Source organism: Myotis myotis, unplaced genomic scaffold, assembly GCF_014108235.1.
Source record: "Myotis myotis isolate mMyoMyo1 unplaced genomic scaffold, mMyoMyo1.p scaffold_m19_p_16, whole genome shotgun sequence".
In the NCBI taxonomy this organism is placed as follows: Eukaryota; Metazoa; Chordata; class Mammalia; order Chiroptera; family Vespertilionidae; genus Myotis; species Myotis myotis.
The window spans coordinates 52,752,209-52,766,027 of NW_023416320.1; the positions used below are offsets into that span (position 1 = coordinate 52,752,209).

The 13,819-nt window shown below is 46.8% G+C and overlaps 1 protein-coding gene and 1 non-coding gene across 8 annotated transcripts in view; one reads left to right on the top strand and one right to left on the bottom strand.

Moving 5' to 3' along the window:
• NBN (nibrin) overlaps window positions 1-12,106 on the bottom strand; it is a 44,363-nt gene extending 32,257 nt beyond the window's left edge. For 6 of the 7 annotated variants that reach the window (XM_036337525.1, XM_036337522.1, XM_036337520.1 and 3 more), the window contains exons 1-5: window positions 11,961-12,106; window positions 10,373-10,503; window positions 9,103-9,251; window positions 8,727-8,886; window positions 6,737-6,840 (exon numbers count right to left, since the gene is read on the bottom strand). In XM_036337525.1, coding sequence (XP_036193418.1) covers window positions 6,737-6,840; window positions 8,727-8,886; window positions 9,103-9,251; window positions 10,373-10,503; window positions 11,961-11,997 — 581 coding nt within the window. In that variant the 5' untranslated portion in view covers window positions 11,998-12,106. Of the gene's footprint in view, window positions 1-6,736; window positions 6,841-8,726; window positions 8,887-9,102; window positions 9,252-10,372; window positions 10,504-11,960 lie in introns of those variants that run through there. The other variant, XM_036337526.1, reaches the window with a different exon arrangement.
• LOC118671087 lies at window positions 7,644-7,772 on the top strand. The gene has a single exon (XR_004972599.1). It is a non-coding gene; the product is annotated as a small nucleolar RNA SNORA5 (small nucleolar RNA).
• Window positions 12,107-13,819: the final 1,713 nt, after the last annotated feature.

Consider the following 13,819-nt stretch of genomic DNA (forward strand, 5'->3'; position numbering starts at 1 on the left):
AAAATAAAATTAAATTAAAGCATATTCTAATTATAAACTACTCTGTATCATGCCACTAAATTTGTAAATGGAATAGCTCTCTAGACACTAGAAAGGTTTGATTACCATAATACTATTATATTATTATATTACTAGAGGCCCAGTGCACAAAAATTTGTGCACTCAGGGAGGGGGGGGGGTCCCTCAGCCCGGCCTGCACCTTCTCGGAGTCTGGGACCCGTTGGGGGATGACCACCTGCTGGCTTAGGCCTGCTCCCCAGGGGATTGGGCCTAAACTGGCAATCAGACATCCCTCTGGCAGCCCGGCAGCCCTCGGGGGATGTCCACTTGCCAGCGGGGAGCAGACCTAAGCTGCAGTCAGACATCCTTAGCACTGCTGAGGAGGCAGGAGAGGCTCCCACCCCACCGCTGTACTGGCAGCCATCAGCCTGGCTTGTGGCTGAGCAGAGCTCCCCCATGTGGGAGCGCACTGACCACCAGAGGGCAGCTCCTGCATTGAGCGTCTGCCCCCTGGTGGTCAGTGTGTGTCATAGTGACCAGTCATTCCCAGTCTTTCTGCTGTTAGGGTCAGTTTGCATATTACCCTTTTACTATATAGGATAGAGGTCTGATGCATGGGTGGGGGCCAGCTGGTTTGCCCTGAAGGGTGTCCCAGATCAGGGTGGGGGTCCTGCTTGGGTGCCTGGCCAGCCTGGGTGAGGGGCTGAGGGCCGTTTTCAGGCTGGCCGGCGACTGAAGCTCCCAACCTCTCCTTTTTTTCTTTTTCTTTTATTCTGGGATTTATTTACCTTCTATAATTGAAACTTTGTTGCCATCACTGGAGCTGAGAGCCGGCTCCAGCTCTGAGGCCACAGCCGGCTGAAAGCAGGTATCAGGTTTGTTTAGCTTCTATAATTGAAATTTTGTTGCTTAGACTGGAGCTCAGAGCCCGGCTGCGGCAGGCGGAGAACCATGGCTTCCTCCATCACTGGAGCAAGCAAGCCTCCTGCTTGCTTCAGCTGCATGGCTGCTGGCCGCCATCTTGGTTGGCGGTTAATTTGCATATCACCCTGATTAGCCAATGGGAAGCATAGCGAAGGTACGGTCAATTACCCTTTTTGTTTTTTATTAGATAGGATTTTTAAAAAGTTTTTATCTGGGACAAAATGATTAAAGGTATCTAAATGATTTCTCTAAAAATAATCTAAGGGTAGAGAATCATAACAAGACACAATTAAATGTATATAGAACCTAAGTTACATGAATTACAAATGGTGCGACCTAACCATTAACCATCAAATCCCACCGCCATGTGCTTGCTTTGGGATAGTGTCTGGACTCCATTCTGTGAACTTCTACAAATGTTTTGTTATGGATCCCTTTGGAGAAGCGCAGGAAATTAAGACTTATATTATTGTTCAGGTTAAATAAAATTTCTGTGAGAAACCAAGATGGCAAACACTGGAGATTGCTGCCTCGCACAACCACTTCAAAAATACAACTAAAAGACGGAACAGACATCACCCAGAACCACAGGAAGGCTGGCTGAGTGGAAATTCTACAACTAGAAGGAAAGAGAAAAGCATACCGAGACTCAGAGGAGGTGCGGTGCAGAAGTAAAATACTAAGGTGCGGAGGTGCATGCAGAGTGGGCTGGGGGCTGAGGGCGCGGTTGTCTTTTTCAATCGGGAGGGAGTCTCAGGCTCTGAGCTCCAGTTCTGGGCAAGTCTCTGGGGACCCAGACTCAAACAGGAGAAGCGGGACTGTCTGGCATCGGTCTGAACTCAAGGGCAGCTTTCTCTCCGAGGTACTTGCAGCAATTGCTGGGACACTGAGACTGCTTCTGAAGGCAGGACTGAGAGCAGCCATAACTGCTCGCTCCGCCCGCCCTGTTGATCCCCTGGGACCCACCCCGCCCAAGCCTTGCACGCAGGCATTTGCTGGATAGCCTCAGGCAGAGTCTAGATTAGCACCTCCCTAGAGATCAGGACAGAAGTTCTCCCACTGCAGACACAGCTGATTCTCACAACCAATTGGCCTGGAGGTCAAATACCCCCCGCAGTGTTACCTACAACAATCAAGGCTTAACTACAACAAGACTGTGCACAAAGACCACAAGGGGGTGCACCAAGAAAGCATAAAAAATGCGGAGACAAAGAAACAGGACACAAATGACAGAAATGGAGGAAAGCAAACTGCTGGATATAGAATTCAAAACCACACTTTTAAGGTGTTTCAAGAACTGTCTAGAAGCCGCCGATAAATTTAGTAAGGCCCTCGAAAAGACTGGTGAGACCGCCGATAAATGTAGTGAGATCCTCAAGAAATCTAGTGAGACCCTCGATGTTGTGATAAAGGACCAACTAGAAATTAAGCATGCACTGACTGCAATAAAGAATATTATACAGACTCCCAACAGCAGACCAGAGGATCGCAAGAATCAAGTCAAAGATTTGAAATATGAAGAAGCAAAAAACACCCAACCGGAAAAGCAAAATGAAAAAAGAATCCAAAAATACGAAGATAGTGTAAGGAGCCTCTGGGACAGCTTCAAGAGTACCAACATCCGAATTATAGGGGTGCCAGAAGAAGAAAGAGAGCAAGATATTGAAAACCTATTTGAAGAAATAATGACAGAAAACTTCCCCTACCTGGTGAAAGAAATAGACTTACAAGTCCAGGATGTGCAGAGAACCCCAAACAAAAGGAATCCAAAGAGTACCACACCAAGACACATCATAATTAAAATGCCAAGAGCAAAAGACAAAGAAAGAATCTTAAAAGCAGCAAGTGAAAGAAAGTCAGTTACCTACAAGGGAGTACCCATATGACTGTCAGCTGATTTCTCAACAGAAACTATGCAGGCCAGAAGGGAATGGCAAGAAATATTCAAAGTGATGAATGCCAAGAACCTACAACCAAGATTACTTTATCCAGCAAAGCTATCATTCAGAATTAAAGGTCAGATAAAGAGCTTCACAGATAAGAAAAAGCTAAAGGAGTTCATCACCACCAAACCAGTATAATATGAAATGCTGAAAGGTATCCTTTAAGAAGAGGAAGAAGAAGAAAAAGGTAAAGATACAAATTATGAACAACAAATACACATCTATCAACAAGTGAATCTAAAAATCAAGGGAATACATAATCTGATGAACAGAATGAACTGGTGATTATAATAGAATCAGGGGCATATAAAGGGAATGGACTGACTATTCTTGGGGGAGAAAGGGGTGTGGGGGATGCGGGAAGAGACTGGACAAAAATCGTGCACCTATGGATGAGGACAGTGGGTGGGGAGTAAGGGCCAAGGGTGGGGTGGAAACTGGGTGGAGGGGAGTTGTGGGGGGGGGGGGGAAAGATGAACAAATTTAATAATCTGAATAATAAAGATTTAATTTTTTAAAAAAAGGAAAAAAATAAACAAAATTTCTAAATGCTATAAACACATCTAATTGTCCATGGGCATGGGGGAAAAGAAGAAAAGAGAGGAAAAATCAACACATAATCCTTCAGCCTCTCATCAGTCCAGTTTCAACTTTCTACATACTCAGATATTTTGCTACAGCTATTCATAAGTGACCAGCCTTTCAGCTTACCTCTACCTTCTAGCAAAAATGACTAATGTCCATGGATAATGAGGGCTCAACATTGCCAAGCTGTTAGTGCATCGCAACTTGATCTATAAATCAATGCAACCCCAATAAAACTACCAGCAAGTTCTTTTGTGGATACTGACGACTCTAAAGTTTATGTAAAGAGGCAAAAGACCCAGCATAGCCAACAATGCTGACGAAACATTAAGAGCACTGACACTCCCTGAATCCAAGGCTCACTGTAAAGCCACCATAATCAAGGGTGTGGCACTGATGAAAAAGCTGGCATCACCAGGTTGGGTGCAGGAAACTTAGACTCTGTCTTCCTGTCTCTGATAGCAGTGCAGAGAGGCAGCCACGGCTGCACCAAAAAGGACGGTCCTTTGTGAGGTAAGAGCACTGCTGTGCGCCTTCCAAATTCAAACCCGGGACTAGTGAGGATCTTTTCCCAGAGCTAAGAGAGAAGATAGTTATGTAATAAAAAGCCACAACAATATATTTCATATCTCTTTGGAAACCCATCCTACTTCTCAATGTCACCCTTTTTCTGTTTAATAGTTGAGTACAGAGTCAGATAAGTCTTTAACAACATCAAATGGATGCCAGTAGGTGTGGGAACCGATTAAGGGAAAAATATGCATTTTAAAATAACATTAACAATTTGATTACTGATTGTCATCATCAAACAAGGGCTAATGCAATAGTCTTTTCTGGTTAACAATGAATCAGGAGTTACAGCAGAAATGTTTTATTTTAGGCATCTAAGTTAATAAAGTCATAAACTGAAGTCAGAAAAAAATTATGTCGAACCTAAAGTCAAAAATACCCAAGAATCGTAGGAATCAATGACCAACTCTAGGATCTCTAAAACTTCGGACGCATTCTCAGCAGCAGAGGCCTCACAGGCCCCTCCACTCCCAAGGGATCTAGACTCCACAACAGTTTAATCTGTGCCGATCCTACAGGGTGTAAGGTTATAGCTCAGTTTCATTAGTGAAGATTTATAGGATTTATCAACTCCCCTAAGGAGGTTCACAGATAGGCTTGGAGGACAAGGTGATTCTGTTGAACACTGTGCTAGTTGAGGGTAAGTGAAGTTGCATGTCTTCACAGGGTCTAGCACTCAAAACAGGTGAAGAATCGTCTGTTTTAAAATATGAGAACCTCTTTTCAGGGTCCTGAAACATTACATTATCTGCTAAACCAGATTGTAAAATACAATAAACCTTCCACATGAAAATTAAAAACAAAAAGGAAAATTTTTCAGTTACTTTTAAAAGCAGATATATATTATCAGGTATAAACAGTCCCTAAAAACCCTGAACTGGGCAAAATACCTTATAACTAGCAAGTAATATTTAAAAATTAGTAATAAGATAATAAACTTGAGTCATATTTTATTTTTTTTAACCCTTCAAAGTTGTCTTATGAGTTTATCAAGGCAGTCAATCTATTATTTCATTTAGACCAGCGGTTCTCAACCTGTGGGTCGCGACCCCTTTGGCAGTCAAACGACCCTTTCACAGGGGTCGCCTAAGACCATCCTGCATATCAGATATTTGCCGGGAGCTGGTCCATGCTTGCTGTTTCAAGGGACCTGGCATATATAGCATACTGTTCTTAATATGTTTGCTCACCTTCTTGGCACTATGTGTTTTAACCAAGGTCTCTGAGAAAGGTTGTTTCCCCAGGTAGGGATTTTCCCCTGAAGTTAGGGAGGGAATAAAACCTCTTAACTAGTGCCAGGTGGGTAATTAATCACTTTAACTACAAACAATCATGCTTAAGCTACATAATCTTTACTCCCTGGAATGGAGATAGGAAACGCCCTAACCTTTGTAATAGAGATTGATAGGATTGAATCAACTGGTATAAATACAGATGTAATAAGACAGCAAGAGACAGAACTTAGAATACAGAGCTTAGAACACAGAACTAAGAAGACAGAACCTACACAGAACCTACAGACAGAAGAACTTCGCTGGAGAGAGCATGGCAAAAGATCCTGGACTGAACCTGACTACAGAAATGGGCAAGAGAACCTGACTAGAACATGGCTACAGAACCTGGCTGGAGAACCTGGACAGAACCTGGCTGGAGAACCTAGCAAGGGAACATGGCTGGAGAACCTGGAGAACCTAGCAAGAGAACATGGACACAGAACCTAGCTGGAGATCCTGGCTAGGCTGCTGATCAACTGAACGCTGTCTCCGTGTCCTTCCTTCTTCGCCGACTCCGTCTACACCTTTGGGAACCCCTGGACCCGCTGGGGTTGGACCCCGGCAGATATTTATATTACGATTCATAACAGTAGCAACATTACAGTTATGAAGTAGCAACGAAAATCATTTTATGGCTGGGTCACAACATGAGGAACTGTATTTAAAGCCAGAAGGTTGAGAACCACTGATTTCGACTATAATCTCCTGACACATATTTTAAGCAGCTGCCCTTGTGCTAAGACGACTACACACCCACCATTTTAGCACAGCATTTTCATCACGCAATCTAAAAACCCCAACTTCCTCTTCAACCAGTTTACATCACTTTAAACACTGTATATACCAAACCATTTAGCATGGGGGTTCACAAATTCCGCAAAGCATCTAAATAAATAAAGCAGTCTCCGCAGATACTGTGATGAGCAGCATTTCCTTCAGCAAGCCCCTATCACGATGCCAGGCAATGTGCTCAGACTCTGTATACACTATTACTTAAAGTACCCAACAGTTAAACACCCAAATCCTCAGCAGGACAGGTGCTAGTCCCAGGAGAAAGGCGCTCCAGGCCAGGGCTGTGACTGCTCCCCAGGACCAGTGGCTCCGGACAGGCAGCTGCTGCACCACACGGTCCAGGGAGCGTCGAGCAAGGACACCTGGCACTGGCACACGCGCTCTGTGTATGGCCCCTGCTGTTCACTGGCCTTCAGTGCTTTTCTTTAAATATTAGCACACACATAACATTTGTTTCACCAAGATAAACAACAACCAAAAAAGAATTCAGGGATCCTTTCTTTACATACGAACAAAAAAACTTCACTAATAAAACTGAACTATAACCTTACATCCTGAAACAGTCAATAAAGAGAGATTAACTTAAATAAAATTAGTGCTATCATATTTCATACGCCATGCTTTATTATATTTAAAGGACACAAATACCTTTCAATCTGAGGAAGCTGTGTCTTGGACTGAACTGCTTTAAGAAATTCAGTAAAATACTCCGGCTTTACGATTGGACGTCCACAAATGAGGGCACATATTGTCTAAGAAGAAAGCACATGTGAATACATATACCCCTGCTAGCTCATTTTAAATAAAAGTGTTAAGTTATAGACTACAAAGAGGCTATTCTATTCTTTTCCCCTCTCATCGCTCTATAAAGAAACCATAATCTATAAAGTAGAAGTCAGTTCAGTCATTGCTTAATTTACAAATCCCTATAAAAACTGAACTGAATGTTCTTTAAGATTTATTTTGTTCTAACACTCAATGATTTTAAAAACATAAGCTAACCTGTCTGTACTTCTGGAAATGTTACCAAAAAAAAGTAAGGCCAAGGTTTTCTTTTTTGGCACATGACTCATCAGAGATATTGAGAAGGTGGGCTCTGCTAGCCTCTGTTGGTGGCTGTCCAGGACGCTAGTGTCGAGAGCTACACACGGCGTCGGATGCATCACGGGACTGGCATGTGCTCTAGTGAATGGTGACAGTTCCCAGGACTGTCACAGCCTCAGCTCCCACTTCATACCCAGCAAGCAAGGGCATGGTTCCCGCTTGTGTTTCTCAGGTACCTTGATATCTGAAGAGTCCACACAGACATATTCTGATCACTGTGAGGGTGCATCCCTGCTGTAAACTAATAGTGGACATTCTGATTTACGCATCTAGTATCTGTGGGTGTACTAACGTAAGTTAGGACTCAGCTTAATTTATAAATCAATGTCATAAACTTGCAAAGATGACGTGATCCTTGGTCAGAGATAATCCCAAGATACAAGTTTGACCTGAGGTTCAATCTGAGCAGCAAGCCCTTCTCTAGGACCCTGGGTGGCTATAATGCCCACATTCTAGCTTAATTAATTATATACTAAAAGATTTTTCACACTGGCCCAAAAGGCTGCCATAGAAACACTGTGACTCATGGGCCCTGATCCCCTCTGCTGGGCCTCAGGGATAAATTTGGTTACAGACACCAAAAAAAAAAAAAAAAAAAAGATTTTTCTATCATATAAGAAGGAATCTAAATATTTGTTGGTTTTCACTACGGATATTAACCTAAAGCAATCCTGCACATCCACGACCAGCCCGTTTACAATGACATGAGCACCCTGGCCGGTGGGGCCCAGCTGGCTGGGTGCTGTCCTGTGCCCCAGAAGGTGGTATGATTCCTGGTCAGGGCACATGCCCAGGCTGTGGGGTCCATCCCCAGTGGGGGGTACGGGAAGCAGTTTCACTCTCGCATAGATGCTTCTCTCTCTCTCTCTCCTTTTCTCTCTAAAAATCAGTAAAAACAATAAATAAATGAAGGGAGACGAGTCCCTTCCCAATGTCTTTCTTCAGTTAGTTTGGACACAACCAAATCTGATGAAGATGCAAAACCTGAAAACATACCAAAACACATCACTGTTTTCATGAATACTTTCAGCATCTTCTAAAAGTACATACCAAACATATCTTGATTGTGAGATACATTAGGGCAATATTAAACTACAAGAACTTAACAAGTATTTGTGATTAGGACCCTAAACCAAATAAAAGAGCCTGAGACGACAGAGCCTGGAGGAAGACAACTGGATGAGGAGGTGGGAGATGCTAATTTTGAAGATTGGCAGTTGCTCTCAGGCTGAAAACACTAGCCTTACACTGTAGAAACTTCTTGGTGAACAGATGACATAAATAATTATTTAAAATGCCAAATCCAAAAGTGAAATATAATTTTAGGTGCTTCTGTTGTCCCATATAATAAATAAATTACCAAAAAGCCAATCTGACATAAATGTTATACAAAGGCATGGGGTTGGCATATATAAATCTACAACTAACAATTCCGATGGGTTTAAAGTAAATGACTTTAAAAACAGCTGTGTAGAGTGGGTAAGCTTAAATTCACAGAACTCACTTCAGCATAACAACAAGGCATTCGACCTACCTTAATGGTGACCTTCACTGACATCATGACCAGGTGGGTGCACTCTTCGGTCCAGTTGTTCACAGTGAGTCCTCCCAGCTGCAGGACAGCTTGATTCAAAGCATTTTTCCCAGCGACATCTAAACAAGAAGAGCACGCGACCAGAGGCTCGTACTCCACTCTGTAAGTGAAAACGAGTCACAAAGTTACAGGTCATAGGTACAGAGCTTTAAACAAGTGCTTTTTAAATTTTTTTGTATTACTAAGATTTCCAACTAATAAAATCACTGTTACCTATATCTGAAGTTGCAATCAAGAAAAAACTGCTGTGTCCTTTAGAATCTGATTCATGCAAAATAAAGCACTCCACTTCTATATCAACTTAAAAAATTCTTACCTGAATTTACTTTCAAACACCCCAAAAGTAATTCTGTCCCCTGTCTGCAAAGAATGAGAAAGGCCATTCTGCATTTTTTCCTCATTAACAAAGGTACCATACTTAGAATTGTCTTTTATTGTCAATACAGGGGTTTCATGTGGTTGACTCTGAAAAAAGAATCAAATAAGTTAGTGTTTTACAACTCAGTCACTATTGAACAATAACGTTTTTCTATACCTATAAGAATACAGACAGACCTGGCTGGTGTGGCTCAGTGGACAGAGCATCAGGCCTGGAATTGAAGGGTTGCAGGTTCGAGCCCCGGCCCTGGCCTGGCTCTGGCCCTATCAGGGGCATGTGGGAGGCAACCAATCGAAGTGTCTCTCTCACACTGACCTCTCCCCGCCACCTCTCCCTCCTTCTTTCTCCTTCCTTCCCTTCCACTCTCTCTAAAAATCAATGGAAAAAATATCCTCTGGTGAGGACAACAAAAAAGAATAGACACACAAAACCTAAATATCACTGAATAGATTCAGTACTTGCTGATATGTAGTGTTTGCTAAAAATAATGGGTTTTCTTTCTTAACCACCAGCATGAGCACAAGTGTTTATATATATGCTTAGCACTTTTATCACCCAAGGTTGTAATTAAAACAACCAACCAGCCCAAACTCAAAGCCAGTCAAAGGAGCTGTGGGTCTTGAGCAGCAGCTATTTTCCGGAATAACAGGACCCCCTGCGAAGCCGCCTTGCCGGGGAAACACCCGTGTTCACAGGGCCGCACAACCCTCCAGCTCAGGGCAGTCACTGCTCCACCCCAGGCGAGGCACAGTGAGACTCAATGAATGCTTAAGTAAATAAATATAAAGATGTTCTATTTCCCGAGTTTCTAAATCATTAAACTCAAATAGTGGAACAGAAACTTCAAATATCAAAATAAACAAATACCACTGGTACTGCCGCCAGAATGGATTTAATTTTTTAAAATTAAAAAATCTACCCCCGGAGGGCGTGGCCCGGTTGGTTGGGCCTCCCTGCACCAAGAGGTCCCGGTTCTATTCCCCAGGCCCGGGTGGCCGGCGCCACGGTGTAGGCGGCAGTGGGCCAGGCTCCTCGCTCACCGGGGTTTCTCTCTCCCCCCTTCTCCCTTCCTCTCTGTAAAATGAATAAAAACATGAAAGAACACTAACAGCTGAGGAAGGAAAAGGTGCTGACCCTCCACACACAGCGAGGCACTCGGACCCGACCCCCCGGTGCTGGAGCCCGAGCAGCACCGCCAGGAACGCACCGGGCTGGTCGCGGGGAAGCGGGCGGCGAGCACGGCGTGGCTGCGGCTGACGGACGGGTCCTTCTCCAGGAGGATGTCGCAGCCCTTCCTGCCCACCACGTACTCCACGCCGGTCAGCAGGCGGCGCGGGCCTAGGGGACGGGCGGACACTCAGGCACACGCACGCGGGCGCACGCGCGCGCCTTCCTACAGGGCAAGGGCGTTATTTCGATGAAAGAGCTCCATTTTGCTATTTAAATGGTAACAATGGCTCCTAAAGGAAACGTATTTTTCCTGTAAAGCCTCGCTGAAGGACGCAGAAGGCTGACTAGCCGGGAAACCACACTGAGCCGCGCGAACGCTCGACCACGTTCCCGACGAAATGTAACGCGACAATCTTCCCGCAGCGGCTCCAACACGCGGTTCGCCCCGCCGACCACGCGGTTCGCGGTCAATGTGCTCCGCTGAGAACGCGATGGACGGACGGACCCCACAGCCCCTGGGAAAAGGGGAAACACGGCTGCGAGAAACCTGAGGTCCGCGGGAACTCGGAGGCAGCTGATGAAACGCAGGTGACACAGGAGCGAGCAGGAGCAGCGCACGGGGAGCACAGCCGCCGCTCCCCCCATGCCCGCCCCCCAAGTGCCCGTCCCCCAGTTCCCTGTGCCCGCCCCTCAGGGTGCCCTTCCCCTAGTTCCCTGTCCCCCCAGGTGCCCGCCCCTCCAAGTGCCCCTCCCCCAGGTGCCCGCCCCTCCCCCAGGTGCCAGCCCCTCCAAGTGCCCCTCCCCCAGGTGCCCGTCCCGCCAGGTGCCCGTCCCCGCAGGTGCCCGTTCCTGCAGGTGCCCGTCCCGCCAGGTGCCCGTCCCCGCCAGGTGCCCATCCCGCCAGGTGCCCGTCCCCGCAGGTGCCCGTTCCCGCAGGTGCCCGTCCCCGCCAGGTGCCCGTCCCCGCAGCTGCCCGTCCCCCGCAGGTGCCCGTTCCCGCAGGTGCCAGTCCCCGCAGGTGCCCATCCTGCCAGGTGCCCGTTCCCGCAGGTGCCCGGTCCCGCCAGGTGCCCGTTCCCGCAGGTGCCCGTCCCGCCGGGTGCCCCTCCCCACCGCCCGGCGCGCACAGCACAACCGCGTCCTGGGTGTTCTGAGCAGGCAGCGCCCCGTCACCTTCGCTTCCCACAGCGAGCGCCTGCGGTCCCTTCACGCCGGACCCGCCGACGCCCGACACTCACTCGGCGGCCGCCACCCCGCTGGGCCCGCTGTCCCCGGAGCGGCCGGGCCAACTGGCTGCGCAGCACCGAGGGCTGCGAGGACCTGGGTCCGGGACAAGCGACCAGCCCGCTCCCGCGCCCCCAAGACGCCCCGCCCCGCGTCCGACGCTCCCGCCCCCCCAAGACGCCCCGCCCCGCGTCCGACGCTCCCGCCCCCCCAAGACGCCCCGCCCCGCGTTCGATGCCCCGCCCCCCAAGACGCCCCGCCCCGCGTCCGAAAAGCACAGCCTCCCGCCGTCGCTGGAAGGTGACGACAGGGGCGGGGTCAAGCCGGAAGCGCCCCTCAGACCCTCGGCCCCCGGCCCGGCCCTGGGAAGTCGGCCCTCGGTCACCTCCCTGCCGCCTCACCTCGGGCCGAGCCCGCGTGGGGGAGCAGCTTCCACATGAATCCGGCCTCAGTGTCGGGCGACGTGCGGCTGCGCAGCCTCAGCTGCCAGGCAGGCGCGGCCCCGGCGCCTGCAAACTGGCGGGCTCCGAGACGTGCCTGCTCGCGGACTGCGCCTGCGCAGGAGGAGGCGGCGCCGCCCGGTCGCCACCTGGTGGCGGGGAGGGGGTGGCGCAGCCTCTAGTGAAGTATGTTCGCCAATATTAGGTTATCTGCATTTTTCTGGTTGTAAATGGAAATAGCTTTATAATGAACTACAAAGCAACATAAGGAAACTTCATACTTAAAGACACTAACATACTAATCACTGAGTAGAATAGAAAAAAGGCCTTCCACAACTTATGGGAAGCTCCTGGTAATTAAACCCCAACATGTTAGCTCCTCTGACTCAAACAGCCCCTCTGTTCTAATTGGAAGACAAGATAAGTTATGCTCAAGACTACATTCTTGCATACACCTCCTCTCTGCTGTTTTTTTGGGTGTGTGTGTGTTTTGTTTTGTTTTTTACAACTCGGGTAATTCACACCAAGTCTCTAATTAGTAGAAAGTTTCCTTCCCCCTCCTCTTCAAACAAGCCTCTTTTGAACTCTTCCTAACTTTTACTCTAAGCATCTTTTACAGGCTTGGGTGGAGATACTGATAAAGACATCTCCCTAGGACATCTGCCTTGGTTGTCTCCTGAAGAACAAACTACAAGCGCCCTGATGTCCAATTTCAGCCCCACCCGCTTCCTTGTCACCTAGCAACAGCAGCCAAGGCGTTAAAAGGGGAGCTGCTTTTGTTCTTTGCCCTTTTATGATTAGCAAGGCGCGAGCCCTTTTCCTTGGGGAAAGTAAAAATAAACTTCCTCTCTGCATCTGTCTCTTCTTGCAGTTGTGAATTCTTTCATAGTCCGCATTACCGGCCCCAAAACCCTAACACCACTTACATATTCCATGGGTTTGCAGTTTCTTAAATTGCAGTCATTCCTTTGTATGGATCCTAATGATGGTAATGATGATTATGGTAAAGATAAGGATTTCACCCGTTAACTTATTATTTTTATTCTTCTCCAAGTTCAAATCAACCTCTCCCAACCTCTGTTTCATAATGTTACACTTTCATCTAATCAGGAGCTGAATTCTTTCCACTTCCACTTGGACCTAACTGTTGTAGGCTCTGCTCCCAATCCAGGAGTCCCTAATCCTTCACCACCCTCCTGTGCCCATCCATTCCACATCCTGCACCCCACATCCTGCACCCTAGAGTAGCGGTCGCCAACCTTTCGGACCTCACAGACCACCTGTGGTCTGTGGACCACCGGTTGGGGACCGCTGCCCTAGAGCACACTTGTGATCATAGAAGTTCTGGTTTTCAAAAGTATTCTGTAATGTAACAAAATGTATTGTAAAGTTATAGTTAACTCTGTGTTCTATTGGCACAAGGATAGACAATAGGCAAATGGGTTACTATAGAAAAACCCAAAAAACATCCACATGTATAAAGTAATTTAATTTTCAAAAGTAACAATACAGAGCAATGGTGCGAAGGCCTTGTGTTGTGTGGTTTTATTTTTCAATAATGATCTGGGGGTATTGGTTAACACTACAGAAGATATGAAGACAGGCCCTATATTTCACAAACATACAAAAAAAACTCCGTATGGATAGTAGATCTAAATATGACAGTGAATATTTTTAAAGAAAATATGAGCAAGAATTAGCAAATCTTTTAAAAATAGAAAACAAAAAAGTGTGCCCCAGGCTGCAGAATCCCTAAATTTCACTGATTTTGTGGACCAGAACAATTTGTAGGGGTTTTCTTGTTACTTTTCTGGAGGATA